Here is a 27,914-nt window from a genome sequence, read left to right on the forward strand (position 1 = left end):
TACTAGACATTTATTTCCTCCCACTCCAGGCACTTTGAACAATAGTAGTAGTTTTAACATGGGGATCTTCCCCTTTAATTTTAGAATTCATCGTTCAGTCCTGCAGGTATATGGCCCCAAAAGAAAGCAGAGAGGTGAAAAGCTACTGCATAACATTTGGTTTTCTGGGAAAATCTTCTGTCAGGCAGGACATTTCACCTCAGGAGTAACTGGTGGGGTAGCAGGCCAGGAGTTATTGAGAAAATTTTTTTTAATGAAAACCAGAAGACAGATGGACATCCTTCCCTTCAACACAAGACTTAAGAATCTTAATTATTTCATCTGTTACTCAAATAAAAATCGATTTGGGGGTTGGTATTATGTTCAGGCCAATAAATTTTGCGTATGGAGACTTAAAGATGTCTATCAAATAACCACCCTCTCTAGTTTTTGAAATTAGGTTATTATGATAATTGATGTGTGTGTAGGAGGGAACACTTTTTGCCTAGGAGATGAGTAAAATTGGTAATAATTGGGCGAGAATAAGGGTTTGTGAAGTGGGAGGAAGCACACAACAAAAGAAAATGTCTTAGAGAATCCATTACTATCACATTCTCGCAAATTTAACCCAAGGCATCCAAACTTTACTCAACCAGTCATCTTCAGGTCATTGGTATGAACCCAAGTTTTTATTAATTCTTCAATCCAATAGTTCTCACAGTGTACTCCCTAGATGGATAGCATCAACATTGCCTGGAAATTTGATTGAAATGCAAATTACGGAGCTCCTACTTAATCCTACTAAATTTAAAACTCTGGAGGTGGGGCCCAGCAATTTGTGTTTTAACTGGTCCTCCAGGTGACTTTGGTACATGCTGAAGTATGTGGACCACATATCATGATTTTAAAGCATCCTCATAATAGTTGAATAGCTAAAGATTAATTTCACTTGGAAGTATGTTTTTGAGTTCCTTATCATCATCTTATTAAATATTTTGGGAAGGAACAGGTGGATTGCTTGGAGATGGAGAAAATTTGAATCAGTAAACCATAGCTTGGCCTTAAATGCCAAACACCCAGGAGTGATTGAACTGCATTTTCCTCTTGTAGGTTCAGATAGTATCACGGAACCTATTTAAAAAGCTAAATGTAGTAGCAAAATGCACAAGGGATTTGATGTAGGAGACTTCAGAAAAAGAACGAACCTGGGGAGAAGTGGTTATGATTTATATAGAGGGACTTGAAGATCAGGAAGACAAAGGACTGTACAGAAGAAGTATTTTCAAAGGTAGAATTAACCAGACTTAGTAACTGAACCTGGAGAGGATGGAATCAAGTATAAGATTTCAAGCCTAGGTGATTAGGGTGATGGTGATTGTGGAAAGGAGCTTATTAGGGAATATAATGAATTCAATCTTTGACTTGTTCACTTTGAGGTGATTGTTTAAAGGATATATATGGAAAAAGAAGAATCTTTAGATAAGTCTCTAGGTAAGTTAGAATCTAAGAGGAGATAGAATTGTGGTGAAGAAATTGAAGCACTGCATTCTTTTGTTTCTCCGACTTTCATTTTCTACCATGGTCTGGCACAGTTCTGGGTTCTGAAAATATAGTGGCAAACAAACCCTACCCTCAAATAATATTGTAGGTGGAGTTAGACAAAATAATAACATAAGCAAATGAACAGGATTATTTCAGATAAAACAGAAAAGACTAAAGAGTAGAGAATTCTTTAACTAGGGAGTCAAAAGAAAACTTGAACTCGGTATGGTGGTACATGACTATAATCCCAGCAGCTCAGGAGGCTGAGGCAGGAGGATCATGGGTTCAAAGCCAGCCTCAGCAATTTTGTAAGACTGTAAGCAACCTAGTGAGACCCTTTCTTGAAAAAAAAAAAAAAAGAGAGAGAGAGAGACAGGCCTGAGGTGGTGACCTGTGCCATTAAATCATGTGGAAGATAGTTTTATTTTGGAAAGTCAGAAGATGGTAGAGTGGCAGAGTGGCCAAGGAGAACTGCAAAACTGTATTAAAGGGTTCATTGAGTTTTTTTGACCTTTCAGAGGCTGTTCCATGTGAAAGATTTAGAGAGATGGCTCCATGTATGAAAAGGAAAGTAGAATTAAAAATAGTTGGCACTCAGATATTTCAGCCATTTGTTGTGCAGAAAATTCAATTTCACAGGGCCTTAATCCTTCTTAGGAGAGTACAGAGTAGTAACACCTCCCAGGTTTAAATTGTGATGATCAAATGAGAGAATGAATCTTATTTTATCAACCATAGTGCTTGGAACTAAGTATTTCAGTAATAGCTGTTAGTAACAGTAACACTGAAAAAGGAAATTCGGTTATGGGAAAAGCAGTTTCATTTAATAATGATGAGATCGGATATCTTTTGATATATGATTTTATTTAGAAGTCATACTTGGATCTTTTATCATGCATGAAAATTTTAAAGGTATGAAACAAATATTTTATAAGCAAACAATGTACCATGATTAGCTACCTGATGGCATTTAGAAAGTGTGCTTATGTGCATTACACTGTAGAATGGATCTTACTAAATTTTACATATTTTATTGCAGATGTGTACATCTCATGATTGATGTGAAGAAATGAGTCATGGACCAAAGGTCAAGATACTTCTCTGGGAAATGTTGCTGCTGATGCTGCTTTACAAAGTCACACAATGAAGTGTTTGGTTTAAGAAAGATTTTCATATTTAAAAGATTTTCATCTTGGAAATATATCAAGTGAAAATTAGATTTTTTTGGGAAACATTTTCCTCCTAATAAATTATACTTGTAATGGGCGACATGGCAAACAACTCAGTTGCATATAGTGGTGTGAAAAACTCTTTGAAAGAAGCTAATCATGATGGAGACTTTGGAATTACGCTCGCAGAGCTTCGGGCTCTCATGGAGCTCAGGTCCACAGACGCATTACGAAAAATACAGGAAAGTTATGGAGATGTCTATGGAATTTGCGCCAAGTTGAAAACATCTCCTAATGAAGGTGAGTTTTATTTTGTTTTTAGTCCTTTGTTCAGAGAGTGCTATATATTTGACTCATAAAAACATGTTTATATTGGTTTATATTTTCTTGGCTATTATGTGACCATGGCATAATTGTAGTGATGTTAAAAATAGGTACCTGATTGGTACAGTTAAAGTTAAATTTAGACCAAGAAATAATGTTATAGAATAATTACATGTTTCAGACTAGTGGGATGAAATAGTTTGTCTCGCTGTATGTATTATTGCTGCCTGTTTACAATAACAAGATTGTCTTTCCATTCGAGCTGTAGAGGATGGAAGCAAGCTTGGTAGCCCCCAGGGGATTCAGTGGAAATAAACCCTGCTCACTATTCTTCATTTTGCCAGGTGGTTTAAAATAGTTGTCTTTGCCAGTAGCTGACCAAGTCCTTTTCAACTTACAGGGCATAATCTAGACTTTAATTATTAGTTCAGGAGGTCCTAAAGCAAAGCTTGTAGTTTAGATGGCACATAGTTTTTCACTTAGCAGACATTTCTTTGATTAAAAATAGTTTTCAAACTTTGGACTGAGTTGAATTTTCCCTCATTCAAAGAAACTTTTGGTTTCATAATTCTTGATTTGTCCGAAGTTTCCTTTTGAAATCAAGAAGGGAAAATTTATTGTAACTTCATTGCATTATGGTCTTTGAAATGATTTGAAAAGATGATCTTTGATACGTTGATTGTGTTGAACATAAAATTTACGTTAGGAAATTTCAAGAAGACATTTAAACATTGCAAAGGTGAGAGTAGAGGGAACATATGAGGATGAATGTTTGGTAATTATAATTTATTTTAGTAAAGATGGGGAATTATTACTGTAATATATTAAGTTAGTATATATTCCAAAGTCACTTCTAGAGAAATTATGCAAAAGTGCTTTTCTTAACATATTTTCTGAAACATGCCACATTGCTGCTCATGATAATATTTAACATAATAACAAAAAGTAATTTTCCAAGATTAGAATTTTAAATCACACCAAATATTCTTTGAACATTCATGTAATTTTCTACTGTATCGATAAATAGTTCCTTTGATTTCTCTGAAGTGGTATAACTTAGAAAAACTTAGTGTCAGTATTCACTCATGTCCTAAAAAGCCTTCTTCAGATACTTGGTGTATCCTCTTTTTCTATAAGACCTGTTAAATTTAAGCTAAACCTAAATTGATGAATGCTTCATGATCACCAGATTAACAGGTGATGTTAACATTAAAGAGTCCTCAGTATGACAACAGTTTGTTCATAAAAGCCTTGTTGAGCTCCAGTTTCAGTTCTATACTTAACTGTCTTCCCCTCTCTGCTCTTAATCAAATTTCTTGTTTTCTAATACTGAATACCTTCCTTTATGCCCTCTCATTTTTAAAAACGTGATTTCTTCTTGGTTTGCAGTACAGTTTTTTTCTGTGCTCTTATTTTGGGTAGAATTCCCTACACTGATTATGGTTTAACTAGTGAAGTTAATTGAAACTTTGCTTCTAGTATAGTGGTTTATATTTTAGGAAGCAGTGATTACATACCATTTTGACAACATGGTAGAAGCAATGGATAAGCTCTAGAACTTTTGACATTAAGAATTTTTTGTGAATTATTGGTAGTCTGTGCATTAAATAAAATATGCATTATTTTTTCCTCTTCTTTGTTTACAAATCTTTTGCTCTTGTACTTCCTGGTATTATGAATTTAATATTTGCTAAAATTTGTACAACCTATTGTTTTTAATATTTATATATAAACGCTTAATCATTTTGCAATGTTCTTTTAAAGACTGTAAAGCAAAACATAAGAATCAGATTAGTATTTGCAGTTACTGAAAGTATAAATAAAAATGGCAACAGCTTTCATAGGAATATTATTTCCAAAGGAATTTTCATGATTTTAGTCTAGTAGGAATATATCACTCAGAAGGCATTGAATATTTTGTCACCGAAACATGATCAGAAATGAGCACCTACCAGAAGTTTGTCTGCACAAAGAAATGATCTAGACAGCAAGCATTCTTGTTAGAATAATCTGTTTATACTCTAGGAAATACGGATTTTGATTAGTAAGGCTAAAGTCGTTTGCCTGTGCCTTTAGTTCTTTCATTTATGAATTCATTCATTGGTCCTTTCATCAGACCTAGGATGTTGATTATCGTATATTTTATATACCCTCTTTAAAAAAGTAAAAGTATTGGTTGTTACTGTGAGACAATTATAAGTATATAATTAAATCACATTCCAATTTCAGATATTTTAATAAAATGTAAGAATATGTAACTCTTAGAATGCCGAAATGTGGGTTGGGAGTATAGCTCAGAGGTATAGTACTTGCCTAGCATGTGTCATGCCCTAAGTTTAATCCCCAGCACCACCCCCCATCAAAAAAAAACTGCTGAAATATAGTATTATCAGGTATCTGCTAAGTGTGTAAAGCCTGGAGGAACAACCCAGGAAATTTCTTAAGAACAATAACAACTATAATTATGGATAGCACTGATGATAGGTAGTACTTTTTGTATCAGGTTGGTTATTAACATTTACAAGTATTAATTCGTTTTATCCATCTAATACCTTTACCCTATTTTCAAACCAAAGAGCACAAAAATGGTTAAATACCTTACAAGTCTCACTCTGGTTATAGTCATATTTTTTAATACAATGGCCATGCTTTTAACCACTGTATTTGGTTATAAAAGTTTAGCTCACATAGCTTGTGAACAAGTTGAGATACTATAAAAGAGGCACATGTGTTCTCATCTAATAAGTTTTTATGGAAAAACAGAAATTTTTTGGAATTACGTGGTTAAAAAAAATGGATTATGGTTCTGTGTGTTAGTCAGCTTTCTATTCCCTGTGACAAAATACTGAAATAATCAACTTTAAAAGGAGGGAAGGTTTATTTTGACAATTTTGGAAGCTTTGGTCTATGGTTGGTTGGCCTATTGCTTCCAGCCTATGGTGAGGCAGTACGTCTTTGGCAGGAATACAGGGCAAAGGAAACTGTCTCATGGTGGATGGAAAGCAGAGAGAGAGAAAGAGAGAGGAGAAGCCAGAGTCCCATTATTCCTTTCAAGGGCATGCACTTTAGGACCTAACTTCCTTCCACAAGGTCCCACAGCCTAAAGATTCCACCATTCTTAAATAGAGCCACAAGATGGGAGCACACCTTCAACACATAGGTCTTTGGAGACATTAAAGATCCAAACAACAGCATTCTCTGTGGCAATCTAGTCTTTAAAAGCATGCCCCCACCTTATCAGTCAATTACATGTTTGTGATTCCTTTTTGTCACACCATACTTGTTCTCTAATAGAGTAGTTCTTGAACTTGTTCTAAGACTGCATGGGTACTGACCAAAAGGAATTATTTTGAACCAGATGTGAGTTTTTTACATTTAAAACTTCTTAGCAGTTCTGATAACCATCATTAAAGGAACTGGAACTGTAAAATTAACTGGAATTGAGATTTGTAACTTTGTATTTTTAGCTCTTTCTTTTAGAGCGAGCATCTGTTTCATAGTCTTCAGAATCTAAGAATGTACTTTTATATCAAAATAACCTGCTTGGAACATCCTAACTGCATAAAGTTACCTTAACAATTTTTGGTTTTGTATCTTGGTTATTTTGCTACAATTGACTTTTTTATTCATATTCTAAATCATACTTCTTGTTTCTTTTTTACAAAAGCTTTTGGTATCTTTTTTATTTTAATATGTTCCTATGTTGTCTATGTTATATTTTATTGAATAGTAGGTAGTCTTTCTCTGGTAATAGAATTTCAGGAATGCAGGCCTCTATACCTAGTACCTTATTTTTCAGTAGTATTACATTGAGCAAAACATAAAAATAAATACATAAAAATTAAAGGTGATACCAGTTGGTATTCTGTAAGAGGCATGGCTTTATGGACTTATAAAGGGCAAGAAGTTAAGTGAGATCTTAAGATTTTTGGTGGTTGCTACAATTAGGTAGAAGAGGAAAAAAGCAAAGCAAATAAGAAAGGAGACAGATAAACTAAAGAGGTGTGGTAGGAAGCAAAGTGGGGTCAACAACATTTCTCCCGGATTGCCCAAAGTTTCCGTGATGTTTCAGATGACAGTTTATATTTGCACTTGCCAAAGTAAACCTGTTTTAATGGTGTCCTTTGACCATGTTTTAATGGTATAATAGAATAAAACTAACAAACATGGAATTATATTTTAGCTCTTTAAGAAAATCAGCCCTTTACTCATGGTAAATCATTATTAGCTTATAAGCTACTATAAGAATTCTCTTATGCCCCCATGTATATGCTTGGTTAGCACAGGCACTAAGCAAGTATTTTCATGGCCATGTGTGTGTCAGCCATCTATGTTTTTATATTTGTAAAGAGTCATCCTTGAAATTTTTATATTGATGATCATGCATGACCTTGTCCTAGAAATTTAGTGCTACTATATAATGGATAATTATATGTTTATTGTAATAAAATTGTTTTTAAAAGTCATAGTTGAAAATATTGAAGTAGCACAGCCTTTTGTATGTTGTTGTTGTTGTTTAAGCTTATTTTTACTTTTCAGGTCACAGTAGACATACTTCCTATTAAATAATTCTTTTCCCAGTGTCATACATTCAGTTTTCTTTCTTCCTGTCTGGCCAATCTCATCTAGCCAATCTCCTTTGCTTTACTTTAAACATTGATTATCTGAGGTTTCCATCTGTCTGTATATCCTCCTCTTCATCTATACACTCTTGTGGTGATGACATCCATGCCTGTCACTACACAAGCCATCTGGGTACTGGTGATTCCCACTTGAGCAGCTCATTCAGGATCGCCCTCAAGCTTTGGTCCTGAAAACCTGATTCCTAACTCCTAGCTTTCTCTTAACCCAAGGGTGTCTACTTGTGCATGTCCATGCTACTCCATTTGAGGTCACCATTCTCTCTTGTGCTAATTCAGGTAACATCATGATTGGTGCTTCTTCCTATCTTCTTTTACACTATCACTTTCCTGCTTAAAGCCAGTAGTAGTTTTGTTTTTCCTTCTGATTGAAGTTTAGACTTAGTTAGGCTTACAAATCTTGGGATCTAATCCCTAGTTACTTTTCTAATCTCATCTCCTTTTCCCAATTCCGCACCTCAGTGTTTAGGACATAGCAAAATTTTCAGTTATCTTAAATACTATTATGTCATGTGTGCTTTTGCTTCTGGACTGCTGATTTCTCCACCTAAAATACTTTACCTCCACCTAAAACACTACCGTCTATGAAGAATAAAATACTTTATTCTTTAATAAAGATATAGTCCTTAATGTGACTATTTCTTAATCATTCTTAAGAGCTCAAGTTTGATATCTTGGGCATTCTGTTATCTACCCCAGCCCCATAAATTTGTATCTCAGCCCTCTGTATGTATGCCTTCTATATCTTCACCATTCCCATCATAATACTTAATACATGGGGTTGTGTTTAACTGGGTGCTTATCAGTCTTCCCTACCAAACTCTTAAGTTCCTGGAGGGGGAAGTACCAGGGAAGGCATCCTTCAGTCTCACTTCTCTTTGGATGCTTAGTGCCTTTCACAGTTCCAGGCACATAGTAGGCTGTTGGAATTGGATATGTAAATTTGACTTTAGAGAAGGGATCACCTTCTCTTTTGACATTGAAAATGTACATAAACACAGATTTTCACGTCCTTTCTTGATTTGTATGTTTTGATCTGGCCCTCACAGAAGTCCAGTTGGCTGCTATCTCCACCCAAGATCACATACATACATACATACCTGTACACACATACATATACACATAAGGCACAACTTCAAGTACAGAATTTGATAGAACTGTAGTTTGTGTGTATGTTAGCCATGGTTTTTATTTAAACCCATCTTGACAACATTCCAGTAAATTGCCCTATTTCCGTTTCCTAAATTAGTCTAAGCAATTAAAGAAGCCACATTTACTTGTAAAACACCATGGTTTTGATATAATTTGCATTTTATTCCATAAAAATGTCATTCTGTTCAACTATAAAGAAAGTACTGTTGAGCCACTGTGTACTCATAGAATGAATGTAAGCTATTTTTCTCTACAGTCGACCTAAAAAAGCATGTAATTCTGAGGCTGCTTTTGATGAGTTGTGGTTATATATTCTCTTTGTAAAGTTAACTGGACCATTAGGAGATCAATCCCATGCATGACCTTGGCCTCATTGCCACTCCACTGAAGGCAACTGAGCCCACAGAAAAAGACAGAAGATATTTCATTATTTTTACTCATCAATTACTCCTAAATATTAGACTGTATTTGCTTTTGTGCTGCTTTGGAGTCTTCCCATGATTGACTCCTCAACATTCAGACTCAAGTGAAATGCTAGTTCCTCAGAAAGGCTAGTGCAGTCCACTAAGAGAGGTCTAGTGGCCCTTTTATTGTCTCCATTTTACCTGTTTGCGTCTCTAATTATTTTAATTGTATATCTTTTTTTTCTCCTTTCCATGTAATATGTATTTACTGAATGTGGAATTTGTCTTGTTCACACTGTTTCCTCAGTAATAGAACAGTCTCTAAAAGTAGTAAATTTTCAGTAAATATTTGTTGGGTGGCAGACTATTGTTGTAAAATGCTTAACTTTATTATTTAGATTAGTAAACTTATTATTAGAAATTAACTTCCCTCAAAATAGAGTTGACATCCATTCCATGCAATAAATTTGTAACATGTCTTCCCCCTTAATAACAGTTACCATTTAATTTATGACATATCTTTGGTACTTCAAAATAGTTGCAAGTCACACCAACAAATATTAATACTCTCTTCACCACCAAGGGGGTCAAGTGGCTTAAACAAGATTTCCATAAGTAAACTGTCCCTGGGTCTTCTAAACCAGATAGTTTTATTGGTGTAGAATCCAACATATGTGCTGCTGCTAGTTTAGAAGATTCACAATAATTCTTAAAACAAGCTGCTTGGGCTGGGGATATAGCTCAGTTGGTAGAGTGCTTGCCTCACATGCACAAAGGCCCTGGGTTCAATCCCCAGCACCAAAAAAAAAAAAAAAAAACTAAAACAAGTTGCTTTTTTTTTTTTTTTTTAAAACATCCCCAAGTCCCGAAAGCTATCTTTAGCTCTATAACTATTCTTTTCAACATTAACCTAAAATCTTGGCTTCTGTTATAAACAGTAAAAGTTAAGATTTGACTATTTTTTTTGTTATATTGGTGATATTTAAATAACGTTATATATTCAGTTAATGGTAAAGTCTATTATAGTATGAAATAAAGTATATAATTAATACCTTCAAACACATTTCTTGGGGGTAGGGGAGTGGAGACCAATCCAGGGAGGGTTAGTAGCCCTTTTTGTTTCATTTTCTTAGGGCACTAAAACATGAGACAAGGCAAAGCTACCCAATATTCCCACTATGTGATACTAATCTTATTACTATAGTCCTTCACTGCCTTTCCTTTCATTGACTCCATCTCTGTTCTCAGGTCTGTGGAAGGTTTTGGTTAATGATATCTGTCATCAGAAATGTAAAATGCTTTTCAAACTGCTCAGTATAGACCACATTGCAGTTGCCAGTGAGAACATTCTCTGGAATCTTTTTTGGTACCTTCAAGAAAGTAAATGATTACATTTACTTTCCCAAAGTACATATTACAAAGTAAGCAATTTGGAAAGTGAAAATTGTTGAATCCATTTGTCATTTATTCCAACAGTCTCTTCAACTCTGCCTGCCTCAGTATTGAGATTAGTAGTTAAAAGAGTTAAAAACAACAAGAGTCTTTCAGTAATCTACTGTTCTCCTGTCTTCCTTCTTTGATATTTTTCCTGGAATAGACTCTTACAAAAAAACAAGTTGAAGTTAGGACTAATATGGTAAATTAAAAGTAGTGTTATTCTTGTATCTCTGACCCTTTCCTTGACATTCTTAAATAGCCTAAGGGAAAATTTGATTGGTCCCTGCTGTCTGTGTTGTTATGCTCCAGAACATGTATGTGTGTGCACTTTGCATTAGATAACTGGATATATCTGGGTTTGGCAGGATCAACAGGGTTAAATTAGAGGGGTGTGCTTGATGGGATGAAGGAAAGACAAAAGTGTTGTCTAGTCACCTCTCAGTCTCCTCCATTGCTAATTCTGCATTCCAAGAAATAAAAATCATGTCCCACCGTGTGCCTTTTCTCTTAGAGTGACAATAGATAGTCAGTCAATAGCACTACCTGTTTCTTAAAAGAAAGGTCATTCTAAGTTTCCCAGTATTGTGACTTGGAAATTGTTTATCAGTCAGTATGACAGACATTTTAGTAGAAAAGCTTTTAGAGGTTGTGATAAGTTAACTTTCCATCAGTTGTCAGTAAGTGAGGAGGGAATACTATAGACTCCTCAGTGATTAGGTATTCAAGGTTCAATAACAAAATCAAATTGGCAGATATCTCTCTGCATGTAAACTTCCCTCATTTCCAGAGAGAAAGCATCTTAAGTAAATGTCAGGGAAAAGTTTATCCCAACATAAAAACCATCAAACTATAATCAGTTCTGGTCTGTATCAGTCTACAAGATGGCTTAAGATAGTATAATAAAAAGTAAGCAATTTGGAAAGTGAAAATTATTGAATCCACTCGTTGTCGTCCTAAAATGTTTCTTTAAAGCAGTACACGTGTTTTTCAGTAATTTAAGTTTTGTATACTTTGGTCTAAAGCACAATAAACATTTTTATAGCATCTTATGAATAGAATTTAAACTGTAATGAATTAATGTTTAGAATAAAATAGGTATTTTCACATGTAAGTAGTAAAAGTGTTCATTGAAATTTGTTTCCTTTTATTAGGCTTAAGTGGAAACCCTGCAGATTTAGAAAGAAGAGAAGCAGTGTTTGGAAAGAACTTTATACCTCCTAAAAAGCCAAAAACCTTTCTTCAATTAGTATGGGAAGCATTACAAGATGTCACTTTAATTATATTAGAAATCGCAGCCATAGTATCTTTGGGCCTTTCTTTTTATCAACCTCCAGAAGGAGATAATGCACGTAAGTAAATGTGGGTAGGGGATATGTGTGATTCCAGTTTACTTCCATTCATTTACTTCATATATTACCATAGCCAGCCAACATTTATTAACTGTGTTATGTGCTAAGCCCTGTTCTGAATACTTTAAAAGTGGGTTATATTATTTCAGATAATTTTCACAATAACCCCAAGAGTTAGCGTCACCTGCATTTTACAGCAAGGCATAGAGGTTATTACATGTGAACATTTCACATGTATGACATTGTACTATCAGGGTTTTTAAGATTTTTAGGACATTATTCTATTATGAAATAATTCCAGTTTTTTATTTTTGAATATTTTGAAACTATTGTTATGAAAGCAAAATTCTATTCCCAAATCCATTACTTTTCAAGTTCTTAAAAATATTTTGTTGTATCCGTGTTAATGTATGTTTTTACATACATACCTTGTTTGCCATTATATAAATGTTTATTTTACAGATTGAACTTTCCTTATCTGAAATGCTTGGAACTGGAAATTTTGAATTTCAGACTTTTTTGGATTTTAGAATATTCATAGATACATATTAGATACCTTGGGTAGGGGACCCAGGACTAAACAAATTTATTTGCATTTCATACGTACCTTTTATTCATAGCCCAATAGTGATTTTATATAATATTTTAATAATTTTCTGCATGAAACAAAGTTTCATGATGTAGAATTTTCCACCTGTGGCACCGTGTAATCGCTCAAAAGGTTTCAGATTTTAGATTTTGGAATTAGCAATGTTAGAGTTATAAAATGTATCCTGACCAATGGAGGAAATACACTGAATTATGGGTGGATCTGCTTTAACTTGTCATTATAAATTATTTTGTTTGCTCCTGTCTTTTTATACCTTTCATTTATCTTTTAAATTTCTTCCTTATATATCACAAGATGGATTTCACCAAATATTTTTGTTTGGGGAGTTTCATTCTTAGTACTTTCAAGCTATAGAGAGTTTAATAAATATTTGGTAATTCTAAAAGTTGGCTTATGTAATCACATGTCATTCCTTTGAAGGTGTGCCTAGTGCTGATGCAAAAATTTATTTTTCTAAAAAAAAAAAAAAAAAAAAAAATCATCCAAGCACATAATAAGCCCTTAACAAAGGTCATCCATCAGTATTAGTTACAACTGGAGTGCAGGAGCTAGCTAAAATGTTTCTGATAGACTCAAGCAAGGAAGATCTAATCTTCATGTTATCCAGGAGAAACTGAGGCTCAAAAATCTTAACTAGAATACTGTAATCCATTCTTTTTTTGCTACCTTGATTCCCACCTGTCTTAAATCATCAATAAATGCTTATAAGTTTAAATTCATGAAAGGGAAATAAATGTGAATTGTGCCTGATTGTTAAAACCCTGGAATGCTTAGTCACTGAGCCACACTCCCAGCTCTTTTTTAGTTTATATATATATTTTTTATTTTGAGACAGGGTCTCATTAAGTTGCTTAGGGCCTCACTAAATTGCTTAGGCTGACTTTGAACCTAGAATCTTCCTACGTCTGCCTCCTAGGCCACCGGGATTACAGGCATGTGCCACTGTACCTGGCTAAAACATATTTTTTTCTTTTGGAGAAAGTTGGTTACAGAATAAGCTCGTCTATCAGAGATCCATGTAGAGCAGCACTGTTGACGTTTTGTGCCAGAAAATTTTTTGTTGCCATGTTCATCGTACCACCTTCCAGTTGAGGAAACCAAAAATGTGTCCACATTTTATTAGGTGTTCTATAGGGGGCAAAATTGCCTCTGGTTGAAAACCACTGATGTAGATGAGATTTAGGCAATGCTCTCTTGTCATTATTGAGCCAAATTATTTTTCTAACTTCATTTATTCTTATTAAATAAAGTTTACATATTTTGCTATTAAAAAAGTTAGGAGAAGAGATGGTTCAAATGAAGTAATATTCATGGAAAAAATCCCACTTTCTAGAGATTTATGGTATACCATTTTTTAAAAATATTTCCTTCCAGATTTTAAAAGATGGGTTTTATGTCTGTGTGCTCACATATGTGACTAAGCATGCATAGATAGATGTGGGAGATGTATAGATATGTCTGTTGATCTGAAAAGTGAGGTCATACCAGGTTTAGCAATGTAGAGTTGAATTTTTCAGTTTTCCATGTACCAACGGTCACTGTAGAATATTAACAATTTGTATTTTAGAGTTGAGTGAGTTGGCAAATTTTCAAGAATATCTTTACTTTCAAATTTTGTTCAAAAGACTAAAAGAAAACTAAAGAAAATGATTTTCAGTGGAGTGGAATTCATTACACAACAAGGTCTAGGGCAAATCTTTCTGGAATTCAAACTACTTCATTTATAGGATGTACTTGATGGCTCCTTCCCATATCTGTTACCAATGCTGGCATCAGAATCCATCCACTGACAATCTAGAATTGTCAGTGTCATAAAGCCATTTTAAAAGCTCAGAATACACTGGAAGTTTTTACTAAAACATAAAGATATTTTTGCTCCATTTCATGTTGAAAAGTTAGTGTTTGCACTTTATTTTTTTAATATTTGTAAGAATACTGCATATATCTGCTTTTCCAATTATGTTTTAACACTAAGCAGTAATAACTTGCTTAAAGAAAGGGCATATTTGTAAATCCCCAGTCATTGAACTCTAAATTATCAAAATTTCTTGCTAATGGTTGGCATGAAAATGTGCCCACACCATGTACAAACCTGTGATTGCTCATGTTTGCATACCAGTGGTTCTTGACATTTTGGTATCAGGGCACGTTTGGACTCATGGTATTGAGGACTATAAAGAGCTTTTTATTATGTGATTTATTTATAGGTATATAGTGCTAAATAGAGAAATCTTTAAATGCTAATGTGTTCTCACAGAGTGGGGGCTTGGTAGCCATATAAGGTGATAGACATGTTAATTCACTCATTATGGTAATCACTTCAAAATGTAGATATGTATCAAAAAAGTGTATGCCTTAAATATATGAATTTTGTCACTCATACCTCAGTAAAGCTGAAAAAATATTTATCAGTGCATTTTAAAATAAGCCTATTATAGTTAGTATAGATGAGTAGCATTTTGATAGTAACTAACTATCCTCGTCACCTCCCCAAGTAATGAAATTTTTAAGGAAATAATGAAAAAGGTGGTGGTGTTTTCCACTTCTGTGTCTGTATTTAATGTCTGGCTTAATTGAGAGCTGGGTTCTTCTATCTCCTTCTGAATTTAGTGTGTCACATTATCTCATATAATGTTATCTTTGGAAAATTCTATTACACATCAGTGAAAGATAAGGCAAATAATGTTTTAGTGTTACGAAGAGTGAAGATGAAAATTAGGTTGTGCATATCAATATATACACAGGGAAACACTTTGGTAAAATAGATTTTTGTTATTGTATTTGTACTTTTTAACTGAAAACATTAAAATACTTTTTTATGTGGCTGTAAACTAATATTTTTGTAACTTTGAACATGGTGTTATTTTCTTTTTTTCTACAGCTCCTCTAAAAATTTGTAATAGTCAAAAATAGGAAAAGGATTCAATTTCTAGAAATATTTTGCTACTATTTCACTATCATTCTGATCTTATCTATATAATATAGAGGAGTGCCATATATGAAATGAAGTGTGTCATTAATTTGTTTCAAATTCTCTTTTGAACTATTCATTCATTTAGTGATAAATATGCATGTGAGTTTTAAAACTGAAAATTATGTAATTGTCATACATTTTCTTCTTCTTAGCCTCTGTTACATTGATCTTTAAAACTTTTTTGGTTAATTACTCTTATTAGTAAAAAGTTTGAGCACATGCCTCTATATTACTTATAAGTTTATGTACAACTATTTTTGTAATGTATTTTAAGCATATTCAAAAGTAGAAAATGGATAAAAAGGTTTAATTTTTTTTAATAGCTGTAAAAAAGTGTTAAGCCTAATTTGATCTAAGTTGATTTACTTCTTAACTTGGTTTTATCTTTCATAGCTTAAAAGAAACATATATTTATTTATCCAAGTTGAAAAGTGTACTCACTTAATCATGATACTCATTCTCAGTTCATCTATCAATTACATGAAATTTTTTGTTGAAGCATGACAGATTCCATCTTCTGATGTCAGTTGGTTCTTGCACATTATTATAAAATATTGTTTTTTCTGTTTTTAATAAACTATATAAAACCCACTTATTGCTTCACTTGGATAATATTTTAGCTGTGTTTTCAGGTTGATGAAAGTGTTCAGTGTGGCATTTCAGTGTTCATCTGTTCTCAAATCCAGACTTGCTCTAATTCAGAGTGTTACTGTTAATCTCCTATCCTTTTGGTATGGAAAGGATGAAGAAGAGTTGTCCTTAAGCTTCCTATGTTTAAAAGAAATGTAAACAATAATTCTCTTAATTTGTTATTATATACAATGACATGATCCTTCCTTAAGCTTGAAAATAATTAAAACATAAGTTGCAGTATTTGAGTTGACCATTCGGCTCTGTAGAAAAGTTGCTTTATACCATTAATGACTGAATCCTACTGATAGTTCTCAGGATACTTTCTGTGGATATTCATCTCTCTCTTCCATTTCATCCCCTGTTGATCTTATAATTATGTTGCCTTTGTCTTAAAACTGTCCCACTTGCGTCTCCCAAGATTAATCTTCAGTTAGCGTCCTCATACCCAGGATCTCTTCTTCAGTCTCTGCACACAGTTCTGGAACATGCTTATTCATTGCTAGTGTCACTTATTTACTTATTTTTCTGTATCATTTTTCCTCTGCTTTGTTTGTCCAACCAGTGACTTTCAGGCATTTCAGTTCAGTGGAAGATAACATTTACATAGCAACCCAGAAGAATATATCCCATCAGTTGATATATATAAACAGCCAGAGTAAAGCTTCAAGAAATAATACTTAAAACTCTTCCTACATCATCCTTATTTTTTTCTGTTTCATTTTTCAAAGTATTGCTTGTGGGCCACTGAATTGATTTTAGACTCACAAGTACATTATAGCAGAAAGCCCAAAAACCATCATTCCATTTTTCTTCACTGTATTGACCCCCACGGTTTTGGGGTTTTATAGGTTTCCATCCCCATTCTTTTCTGAACTCTTTTTCTGACATACAGCAATTGTACTGACTTTAATCTGTCATTGAAATCCTCTTCCCTTGAGTCTATATGGCTGGTTCCCTGTTAACATTTGACTCCTAGCCCAAATGTCACAGACACCTCAGAGGGGCTTCCTTAGTTCATACAGCCTCTATTAACCCTCCTCATTTCATAGCACATCAGCATGTTTTATTTTCTTTGTGGCACTATAGATCTCTGAAGTTAATTGTTTGTTTCTTCATTATTTGAATTTGTTATATACCATCCCTGCCTACTGGTCTGCATGTGAAATCCATGAGCTCATATGTTTTATTTACTTCTCTATCTCGATCTTCTAAGATAGTATCTGGCACCTAGTAGGTTCTTGTACAGTTGAATAAGAAGTAGCACTTTGCACTTTTTTTTTTTTTTTTTTTAACAAATTGAAGGTTTGCGGCGACCCTGTGTCCACCAAGTTACTTGGGTATTGGCATGTACTCACTAATGTCTCTGGTCACATTCTTCTGGGTCCCATTTGGTAATTTTCACAGTATTTTAAACTTGTTCATCATCTTATATCTATTGTGGTGATATGTTATCAGCGATCTTTGATCTTACTATTGTGCTTGTTTGGGGGTACAACAAACCACAGCCATGTAGGACAAGTGAACTTAGCTGAAAAATGTTGGGTTCTGATTACACCAGTGGACCATGCCCCCATTTTTCTTTCCTTCAGGCCTTCTTATTCTCAGGCAATAATACTGAAATAAAACTAACTAATTCTTCTACAATGTCATATAAATATCAGGTGAAAGAGTAGCATGTCTCCAATTTCCAGTCAAAATCTAGAAGTGACTAAGCTTACTGAGGAAGGCATTTGAAAACAAAGATAGACTGAAAACTAGTTCTTTTTTGCCACACGGGCCAAGTTGTAAATGCAAAGGAAAAGCTCTTAGGACAACTTAAAGGTGCTACTTCAATGAACATACATTGATAAGAAAATGAAATAGTCCATTGCTAATAGGGAGAAAATATATAAGTGGTCTAGATAGAGGATCACAACATTTCTGTAAGCCAACGTCTAATCTAGAGTAGGGTGCTAATTGATTTCAATTCCATGAAGGCTTAAAGAAGTGAGGAAACTGCAGAAGATAAATTTGAAGTCAGCAGCAGTGGGTTCGTGAGGTTTAAGTGAAGAACTCTTTTTGGGGGAACATGTAAGTGTAAGGTGAAGCAGTAATTGCTGATATAAGCTGCAACAATTTGTCTAGAAGATGTAGCTATAATGATTGATGAAGGTGGTTACACTAGACTACAGATTTTCAGTGTATGTGAAACAGCCTTATCTTAGAAAAAGATGCCATCTAGGACTTCCATAACTAGAGAAAAGTCAATACCTGGCTTCAAAGTACAGGCTCACTTTCTGTTATTGGCTGATGCAGCTTGTGACTTGAAGTTGAAGCTAATGCTTATTTGCCCATTTCAAAAATCCTTAAGAATTATACTAAATCTTTGCCTAAATGGCAGAACATCTGTTTATAAAATGATTCTTGAATATCTTAAGACCATGGTGGAGGCTCACTGCTTGGGGGGGTGGGGCGGGGATTCTTCAAAATATCATTACTAACTAACCATGAATCTGGGCACCCAAGAGCTCTGATCAAGATGTACAACAAAATTAATGTTGTTTTAACATCTGCTAACATAACAGATGTAACTGTTGATTATTCTACAACCCATGATCAATGAATAATTTTTACCTTTGAATCTCATTTACAAAAGACATTAGATGGATAATGATCCCTTTGGAACTGGATCGAGTAAATAGGTGACTTATTTCCTGAAGATTTTCAGTTTATGTAGAAACCATTGAAGACATTGATGATTCATTGGAAGAACTCAAAATATCAGAATTAATAATAGGTTGGAAGTGGATTCTATCATGAATGATGTTGAGGGGTTCACAGCTTCAGTGGAGAAAATAACTGCAGATGTGGTGGAAACAGAAGGAGACCTAGAATTTGATATGGGCCCTGAAGATGTGACTGAATTGTTGCACTTTTGTGACAAAACTTGAATGGACCAAGAGTTTCTTGTAGATGAGCAAAGAAAGTGATTTCTTGAGATGGAATATACTTCTGATGAAGATGCTGTAAACACTGTTGAAATGATAAGGAATTTAGGATATTATGTAGACTTAATTGATAAAGCAGGAGTAGGATTTGAAAGGATTGACTCCAATTTTGAAAGATCTGTAGGCAAGATACACTTTTACATCATCAAGTGCTGAAGAGAAGTCTTTCATGAATTGATGTGGCAAATCTCATCATTGCCTTATTTTTAAGAAAGCTCAACTACCGCTTCATCCTCCATCAACCACCACCTGATCATTCAGTAACCATAAACATCAAGGCAAGACCCTCTACCAACACAACGTTATGACTTGCTGAGGGCTCAGATGATTGTTAGCATTTTTTGACAGTATTTTTAATTAAGTATTCGTTTTTTAGACACACTACTATTGTATACTTAATAGTCTTCAGTTCAGTATAGACACATGCACTGGGAAACCAAAAAAAAATTGTGTGACTCACATTTTTGCAATGTTCATTTTATTGCAGTGGTCTAGAATTGAAACTGTGACACCTGTGATTTGATCTTCAGCGTGTTTTCTTCTAGTACCCTGGACCATCTCCCCATCCTACTGTTGAAATTCTCAGGGACAGGGAACTTGAAATTGACACAGTAAACATTCTTGAATTTGTAGATACTTGGAGTTCACAGGGTGTCTAAAACTATAAGTAGAATTGATGAAATAAAAAATTAATACATGAAAACATTGTTTAGACATATATATATATATAGTCATCCATTCAAAATTTTTTTTTTTTTTTTTTTTTTTTTTGATAAGCATTTTCTTTCTTCCCATTAGTTTGTGGAGAAGTTTCTGTTGGGGAGGAAGAAGGTGAAGGTGAAACTGGTTGGATTGAAGGAGCTGCAATCCTCTTGTCAGTGGTGTGTGTGGTATTAGTTACAGCTTTCAATGACTGGAGTAAGGAGAAACAGTTCAGAGGTTTGCAGAGTCGAATTGAACAAGAACAGAAGTTCACCGTCATCAGGGGTGGGCAGGTCATTCAGATACCTGTGGCTGACATTACTGTTGGAGATATTGCTCAAGTGAAATATGGTAAGTATGAAGGAGTAACACATATGATCTAAATGTAAAATTTATTATAATCTTGTTTCTGGTTCAACATGTCACTACTTTTTGTTTTAGGCGATCTTCTTCCAGCTGATGGCATACTTATTCAAGGCAATGATCTTAAAATTGATGAAAGCTCCTTGACTGGTGAATCTGATCATGTTAAGAAGTCTTTAGATAAGGATCCCTTACTTCTATCAGGTATGAAATTTTTTAATAAATTTTGATCTTTTCCCTCCCCCACAGTTATGTACCATTGTAAGCAGTTTCTTTCACTTAAGAGTCCATGATGTGAAGAGGAATCAGTATTTTATACTAGCTTACCCTTAAAATTCTTAGAGACTATTTTTTTTTTTTGTAAAATGACAGACATTACAGGTCTGTATCCAGAGCTATATTTTACAAATGAGGTATCTGAGTCCATAAAAACAAGAGATTTGAAAGCTAGTTAATGTCTAATGATAAAACTAAAATATAATGATATTTATTGAATTGGTTTTGTTCTGTTATCACCTTTATTCTTAAAGCTTTTTGAAGTATAAAATTAAAGAAGGTTTAAAGCAAATTAATGAAAACTCTGTGATGGTGTACTAAGGACAGGTGTTTTGTTTACCTAATCTAACTCGTTCCTTTAACTGGTGAAGAATGAGTCTGAAATGTAAACCATTTATCCAAGATTTGTATGACTAGCTAACAGTAAATACAGGAGTAGCATTCATATATTCCAGTCAGTAATTTGTACATGTTTAAGACTTGGAGAAAAGAAGGATTTGTATAGGTAAGGGTACCATTTGAGAGGGAGAGGTGGAGGCCGTAGCCTAAGTGTGATAACTTGAACTGAGGTTAGTTGGAAATGAAATGGCAAGGATGATGCAAAAAAAAAAAAAAAAAAAATCACAAGCTGGGGCTGGGGATGTGGCTCAAGCGGTAGTGCACTCACCTGACATGCGTGCGGCCGGGTTCAATCCTCAGCACCACATACAAACAAGGATGTTGTGTCCCCCGAAAACTAAAATAAATATTAAAAAATTCTCTCTCGCTCTCTCTCTCTCTCAAAAAAAAAAAAAAACTCACAAGCTGCCTTCTGACATGCAGAATGAGAAGCTGAAGTATCAGAAATGGATGCTAATTTGTTAAGTTGGATTGCTAAGATACTTATTCTTAATTGTCCAGTATTCTCTAAAGAATTTAAGAAACTGTCACAAATATATTTATTAGGTTGAATTTGTATAGAGTTTGGGAGAAGCCAATTGTTGCCTGTTTGTCTTCTACTGTTACTATCAAATGTTAGTGGAATGCTAACATTTTATGCATTGTCAGAAGATTTCTGCTGATTTAACTAATAACTTGGGAACTGTAAATTTTAATCCTTTTCTGTGAGTTTTATATTTTAATTAGTTGAACATGATTTCACTAAAACTGAAGTCAAACCTATGATATCTGCAAGGGTAAGTTAAGTTAGAACCAGAACTTCAGAGCAGAACCTAAGTTTAACTATTGCCTTTTTAAGATTTGTGAATGTGTGATGAAAAAAACTTATTATAAGGCGCTGGGCTGTAGCTCAGTGGCAGAGTGCTTGCCTAGCATGTGTGAGGCACTGGGTTCGATCCTTAGCACCACATAAAAATAAACAAATAAAATAAAGGCATGCTGTCCATCCACAACTACAAAAAAAAATTTTTAAACACTTATAAAAAGAATTATGGTAATTACATGTATATATGCTGAAGAACCTTGCTATAAAAAAATCAGAGTAATTGCATAAATATACACCATTTACAAAAAAAAAAAAAAAAACCTGAGACCTATATACCTTTAGCATTCTATGCCACTTAGGATACTCATCCTGTTTGATTTTTTTATTTGTAGTAGTGTACTTGTAATTCATACCAAATAGAAAAATTTTAATATGTAATATATTTAAGTAATACATATTCATTTTACTGATTCTTTGCATACTTCTGAAAAACTATAGTTAATATTAATCACATAAAATCTATAACCTTGCCAAAGGGAAAGGAAGGTGTCTAATCATACCTTACCACCACAGGCTAACTGGGCCATGTTATTTGGCAAACTGAGATAGTCTCCTGTTGCCTTGTGCTATATATACTTCATGGACTTTTATGTACATCTAGCTTATTTACATAGTGCTTAGCTGTTCAGGTTGATTTCCTTTAACTGAACTTTGGTCTTTTTCTATTTTAACAAGAGATGACTGGTGAGCTTAATGTAGACTCAGGTTCCTAACACAAGTATATCAGAAAAACTATAAATTTTCCATGTTTAAGAAAAGACTGAAATAACTTTAGAGTCCTTTATCACAGTATGGGTGGGAAAGTTTTTCTGCATTTATTTCCCTATTCTAAAAATGTACTAAAAAACATGACATGCATTTATTTTTAAATTTACTCTCATGATGCCATCTCTCATTGCTGTTCTTGGCTTCTTAAATTTAGATTTTTAAAAGCAGTATTCAGTCAGTGGTGGGATATGACCTGAACAAAAATTGTTTACTTTGTCTGAGCACATTAACTGCCAACATCTAATCAGACTGTAAGGAGGAACAGAGCATAAAAACTGAAATCTTCAAAGCCAGAATTGTTAAAAGAAACCAATTGTCCTTTATACATGACATTATTATCTTGAATTTCATTTCTTATTCTTTTGCATTTTCACTGGCAAAGTAAAATATAGATTTTTAGTAGAATGTAGATTTTTGAAAGCAAGAAAACTTTAGTTTTTATATTCTCAACATTCATATTAGACAAGTTACTCAGTAATTAATAGCTAAATATACATCTTTATGTGCTAGAATTAAATACATAAGCTTTATGAGTAAATACCCTGTGAACACTGGTTTGGTATATAAAATGATGGTAGATGCTGCAGACCCTGCCCTCCAGAAGGATTTGAACTGATAAAATGCAAATAAGCAATAAGTGTAAATAAGATTTATTGAATGTAAACAGAGAGAAAGTGAATTTTTGAAGCCTGTTTAAAATTGGTAAAAAGATTAAAATAGCCAGGCATGTGGCATATACCTATAATCCCAGTGACTCGTGAGCCTGAGTCAGGAAGATCACAAATTCAAGGCCAATCTCAACAACTTAAAGAGACTGTCTCAAAATCAAATTAAAAGGACTGGGGTTGTGGATCAGTGGCAGAGGGCCTCTGGGTTCAATCCCTAGTACAGATCAAAAAAAAAAGGATTGGAATAGTAAAATGGGAAGTCTTTTAATGAGTAAGGAACGATGCAGAAATAGGCATGTACAAGTTGGAAAACTATAAATATGCATCATTGTTATAAAAGGAAGATAACCTTTGTCCTTTGACAGAGCTGGATTGGATCTTTGCCTTACCACCTGATAATTATATAACCTTGGGCAAGTTTCTAGAAAATAAGAATAATAATGCTTTTCTGACTATAAGAGTGGTGTGAGAGGCATAATCTGAATTCAGTTTTCCTATCTCTGCTCCCTTGCTTTCTGTAATGGAATTTTATGTTAGAATGGTGGGTGAGAAAGTTTGAAGGTTGGATATTCTCAAGTTATTGAACTTAATTCAGTAAGAAATGTAGTGTCATAAAGTTTTGAGGCATGAGCATATGATGAAATCAGATTATAAGAATATAAAAACACACTTCAGGATGAGCTGGAAAGAGAGATTAGCTAGGGGGCTATTTTTGCAATCTAGGCAGTCTGAACTGAGACTCTAGGGGTAGATAAAGGTTATAGGGTTGGGTGTGAGAAATTCGACATTCATTACAGTGGAATTATTTTTGGATATAAGCACATTTCTTTATAAACAATGTATTTCTCAAAGTATTCCTCACACTTTATGTTATTATTAATAATAATAAGCATTCATTGAACCCTTGACATATATAGGCTTGTTTGAGAAATATAGATCTTATTATATGTCTGTGAAGTGTTAAGTATTTTTATTTGCATTTTATGGATGAGGAATTGAGATATTGTAATTTGCCCTGTATCACGTGTTGATAGAGTGAGCTTTGAACACAAATGATTCTTTAGGTTAAAATCTTATGCACAAGAATTTAGATTTATTTAATGTCTTAATCGGTTTGTTTTATTAATATTGATATTAAGGATAAGTATTACTAAAGCTTCAATTTGATGGTGGGAGAGAAATGTATTATAATTTTTACAAAGTTTTTTGTTGTTATAGGTACTCATGTGATGGAAGGCTCTGGAAGAATGGTAGTTACTGCTGTAGGTGTCAATTCTCAAACTGGAATTATCTTTACCTTACTTGGAGCTGGAGGTGAAGAGGAAGAGAAGAAAGATGAGAAGAAAAAGGAAAAGAAAAGTAAGAATAGCAATTTGTTCTTAAATTACTATTTAGAAATACAGCAGCAGGATCATAAGAACTTCTATAGAAATAGACTTCTTTCGTGAGATTCTGATATGGAAAATTCTACAGAAATTTAATTACCTAATACTATACTTCCAAGTACTAGTATTAAAGGAGAGAATTTTTCTTTTAAACTTAATAGTCCATTCAGAGACCTTTCATGGCTAAAGATAAAACTCAAAGGCAAAAATAATCCATCCAAATATTAAACATTGCCTGCTAGGCAGGCAGTCTTCTACTGAGCTATGCCTCCAGCTCCTTGCAGCAGTGTTGAATATCTGGGTGGATTTTTTTTCCTTTGAGTTTTATCTTTAGCCATGAAATCCTTATTTCAAACAAAAATGTTTTTGGAAAGTTTTGCAAGTGAGGGAGGCAAGCCTCTAGATTTCTCTTACTCTGTTCCTCAAGCCCTCAGTGAACCTCCATAGGTTTCTGAAGACTGAGTGTAGTGTAGTTTGAAAATCAGTGGTGATGGTGATTAAGTGCTTTGCATGCTCCCTCTCTTAGATTCTCACAGCTATGTGAGGTAAAGATGGTTGTTATTTTTACTAATGAGACTTATAGAGATTGTGTAAACTTGTTCCAGGTCAGAGCATTAGTAAGAGACAGATCCAACCTTCTCCATTCTGCTCCATATTAATGTACAAGAGTTAAAAGTCACTAGATCCTATTTAAAAAAAAAATGTTTACATCATTACTTTATTCTTATTGATTCCACAGTATCTTTTCTAATGAGTACCCTTTTTTCCCTAAGATTCCTAGGAATTACTGTCTGTCTCTTTGGTTTTTTTCTTTCCCCCTTCATAAAACAGGACATTTTTCCTTCTGTGGACTTATAACTCTTCTCCCATTCTCTTGACTACTTTGGCGACTAACTCAAAAGCAGTCCAGTGTGAACTGTCTCAGTTTCCTCAGCAGCCAGGATGTGGCTGGCTGGTCTCTCCAGACTTAAACTCTTTGAAAGTAGCTAGGTATTCTCTTACTATCTCCTCATCTGTCCTGAGCTTCTGTTCCTTCCTGACCATATTTGTTCCATGTTTTCCAGTTTGAAGATAGTTCTGTTTGATAGAGAAGGTGGAAGAAAATAGGTTGAATGCTTCTCCCTTATCATTTTAAGATATTGCCTGCTTCAAACAAAAAACTCATCCCCTTCGTGATTACTTTTACTTCAGATAGCTCATTTTTCTGTGTTTCCTAAATCCAAGGTAGTTTGGGGAATCACCTTCACTGTAAGTCTGACTTATTCTGTACATTTATATTCTGGTTTTGCTATATTTCCTCTCCTGTCTTGTATCCATGCCTTTTTTGTTTTCATTCCTACCAAAGCTCTCCTATGTGCCTGTTGTCTTTTTGTAACATTCCTCCCTCCCTCTTTATCCCAGCCTTTTTCTGCTTTCTTAAGGTTATTCCTGTATTTAGTTTGAAAATCTCTTGTACCATATTTGGGTTTATTACAGCTGATAAAAGATTGAAGCCTTATGAAAAAAATCAAACAATTAAAGATGCCCTAAATTATTTTGGACTATTCCCCTATGGTAAAACCTAGGGAGTGATTGATACAGCAGGTCATTGCAAACTAAATGTTTTCTAATCTGTGACACACACACATACCCCATTGTGTAACAGTTCTGTTATAGAAATGTGAACTACCTTTGCATAATTTAGCAGGGCTGTATTCATTTCTTTTGGAAAGCTTTAATTCCCATTTTGTTCCTACAGATAAGAAACAAGATGGAGCTATTGAGAATCGCAACAAAGGTAAATTCAAGAAGATAAAAGTACAGTTAGCTTGTTTTCATTATATCCAGAAATAGCTCTACTGTGTACTATATCCATCCAAAATTAGGATACATGTGGCAGGGAACATCAACAATGTTTATTAACTTGGATTAACCTCTCTTCCTGCTAGTGCCTTAGTCATGTTGTCTTTATGATGCTAAGAAGATTTTAATTATGATTTGTGGTAGTAAGCTTATGTAGGTAACTTTCTACATAAGCATTTCAAATATTTTAACATACCTGAAATCTTCTTTCTTTTATAGCTGGTGGCATATGTGCATAAGAAACAATGTATAATGTGAATATTAATATATGCGTATTTCTCCATATGTGTGGTCATAATGTTCTGTTAATCTGAGAGGCATTTATAGACTTTGGATGTTACCTAAAAACATTAATACAGGAAAATAAATTATTTAGTATTCCTTTAGTTCTTAGCCTAAGGACCCTGTGATCATTTTCATCCCCATCTCATAGTATGACATTCTCAAATCTGATATAGTTTCATACCCTAATGTCACTGTTGTGTTATTCTTTGTATGTGAGCACATAAACACAGACATAACTGAATGTTTTTACCTCTTCTGTTTTCTAAGAATCTGATTTTTTTAAATAAATTGCTTCAAAGTATTAATAGTAATAGGTGCCTTTAAGATGCAGTGAAATTATGTTGCTTGCAAATGTAGCTAAAGCCCAGGATGGTGCAGCCATGGAAATGCAGCCTTTAAAAAGTGAAGAAGGTGGAGATGGTGATGAAAAAGACAAAAAGAAAGCAAATTTGCCAAAAAAGGAAAAATCTGTTTTACAAGGGAAACTTACAAAACTGGCTGTCCAGATTGGGAAAGCAGGTAAGATATATAGAAGAAAATGGTGTTTGTTTTAAAATGCGCACTTTCTGCTCAGAAAGTATCGGTTGATGCAGATAAGGCTGAAAATTGTTGCTTTGTGAGTGTAAGGGAAATTAAAAATAGTTTTTTATTTTTAGCCACAATGTACCAGGCCCTTTGAGTTACTATAGATACTCAGAATAGCATTGCAGCTTAGGCTGTTATCGTTGTTTTACATAAAGGGAATTGTCCTTCATCATTTAGCTAGTAAGTGATCAGGTTAGAATCTATGTCTAAATTTGCCCAGTTTATAAGCCATACACTCATCTCTAAATTTCTCCAAATTTTGGGGGGTAGTATGGTAGTAGAGAGAGAGCTTGCTATGAAGTTGTTCAACAGATTATCTAACTATAAAAAGAAATTTTATCACACACTTTGTTTATACTTTTATGGGCTACCTATGAAAAATTTGTGTTTCTTTAAACATTATAATTTAGCCAAGCCCAATGGAATTTTTGTAGTGAGGCAGAAGATACTGAGTTTCTTCACTAGAGAACATCATTAATAGAACCCCTCTTTAAGAAAAAAAGCAGAGCTTTTAAAAGATAGAGCATGCCCCAGCATTATCACCTTTTTAAAGAATACTATATGGATAAATCCTCA

The 27,914-nt window shown here is 34.0% G+C and overlaps 1 protein-coding gene across 5 annotated transcripts in view; it reads left to right on the forward strand.

Moving 5' to 3' along the window:
* Atp2b1 (ATPase plasma membrane Ca2+ transporting 1) overlaps positions 1 to 27,914 on the forward strand; it is a 105,596-nt gene that overhangs the window by 44,073 nt on the left and 33,609 nt on the right. For all 5 annotated transcript variants that reach the window (XM_058571310.1, XM_046419248.2, XM_058571313.1 and 2 more), the window contains exons 2-8: positions 2,561 to 2,990; positions 11,799 to 11,996; positions 19,999 to 20,253; positions 20,344 to 20,469; positions 24,460 to 24,600; positions 26,365 to 26,403; positions 27,111 to 27,272. In XM_058571310.1, coding sequence (XP_058427293.1) covers positions 2,783 to 2,990; positions 11,799 to 11,996; positions 19,999 to 20,253; positions 20,344 to 20,469; positions 24,460 to 24,600; positions 26,365 to 26,403; positions 27,111 to 27,272 — 1,129 coding nt within the window. In that variant the 5' untranslated portion in view covers positions 2,561 to 2,782. The remainder of the gene's footprint in view (positions 1 to 2,560; positions 2,991 to 11,798; positions 11,997 to 19,998; positions 20,254 to 20,343; positions 20,470 to 24,459; positions 24,601 to 26,364; positions 26,404 to 27,110; positions 27,273 to 27,914) is intronic.

The sequence above is a fragment of the Marmota monax genome, unplaced genomic scaffold (assembly GCF_021218885.2).
Source record: "Marmota monax isolate L192 unplaced genomic scaffold, Marmota_monax_Labrador192_F-V1.1 WCK01_AAM20220418_F8-fsc00036, whole genome shotgun sequence".
Taxonomy (NCBI): Eukaryota; Metazoa; Chordata; class Mammalia; order Rodentia; family Sciuridae; genus Marmota; species Marmota monax.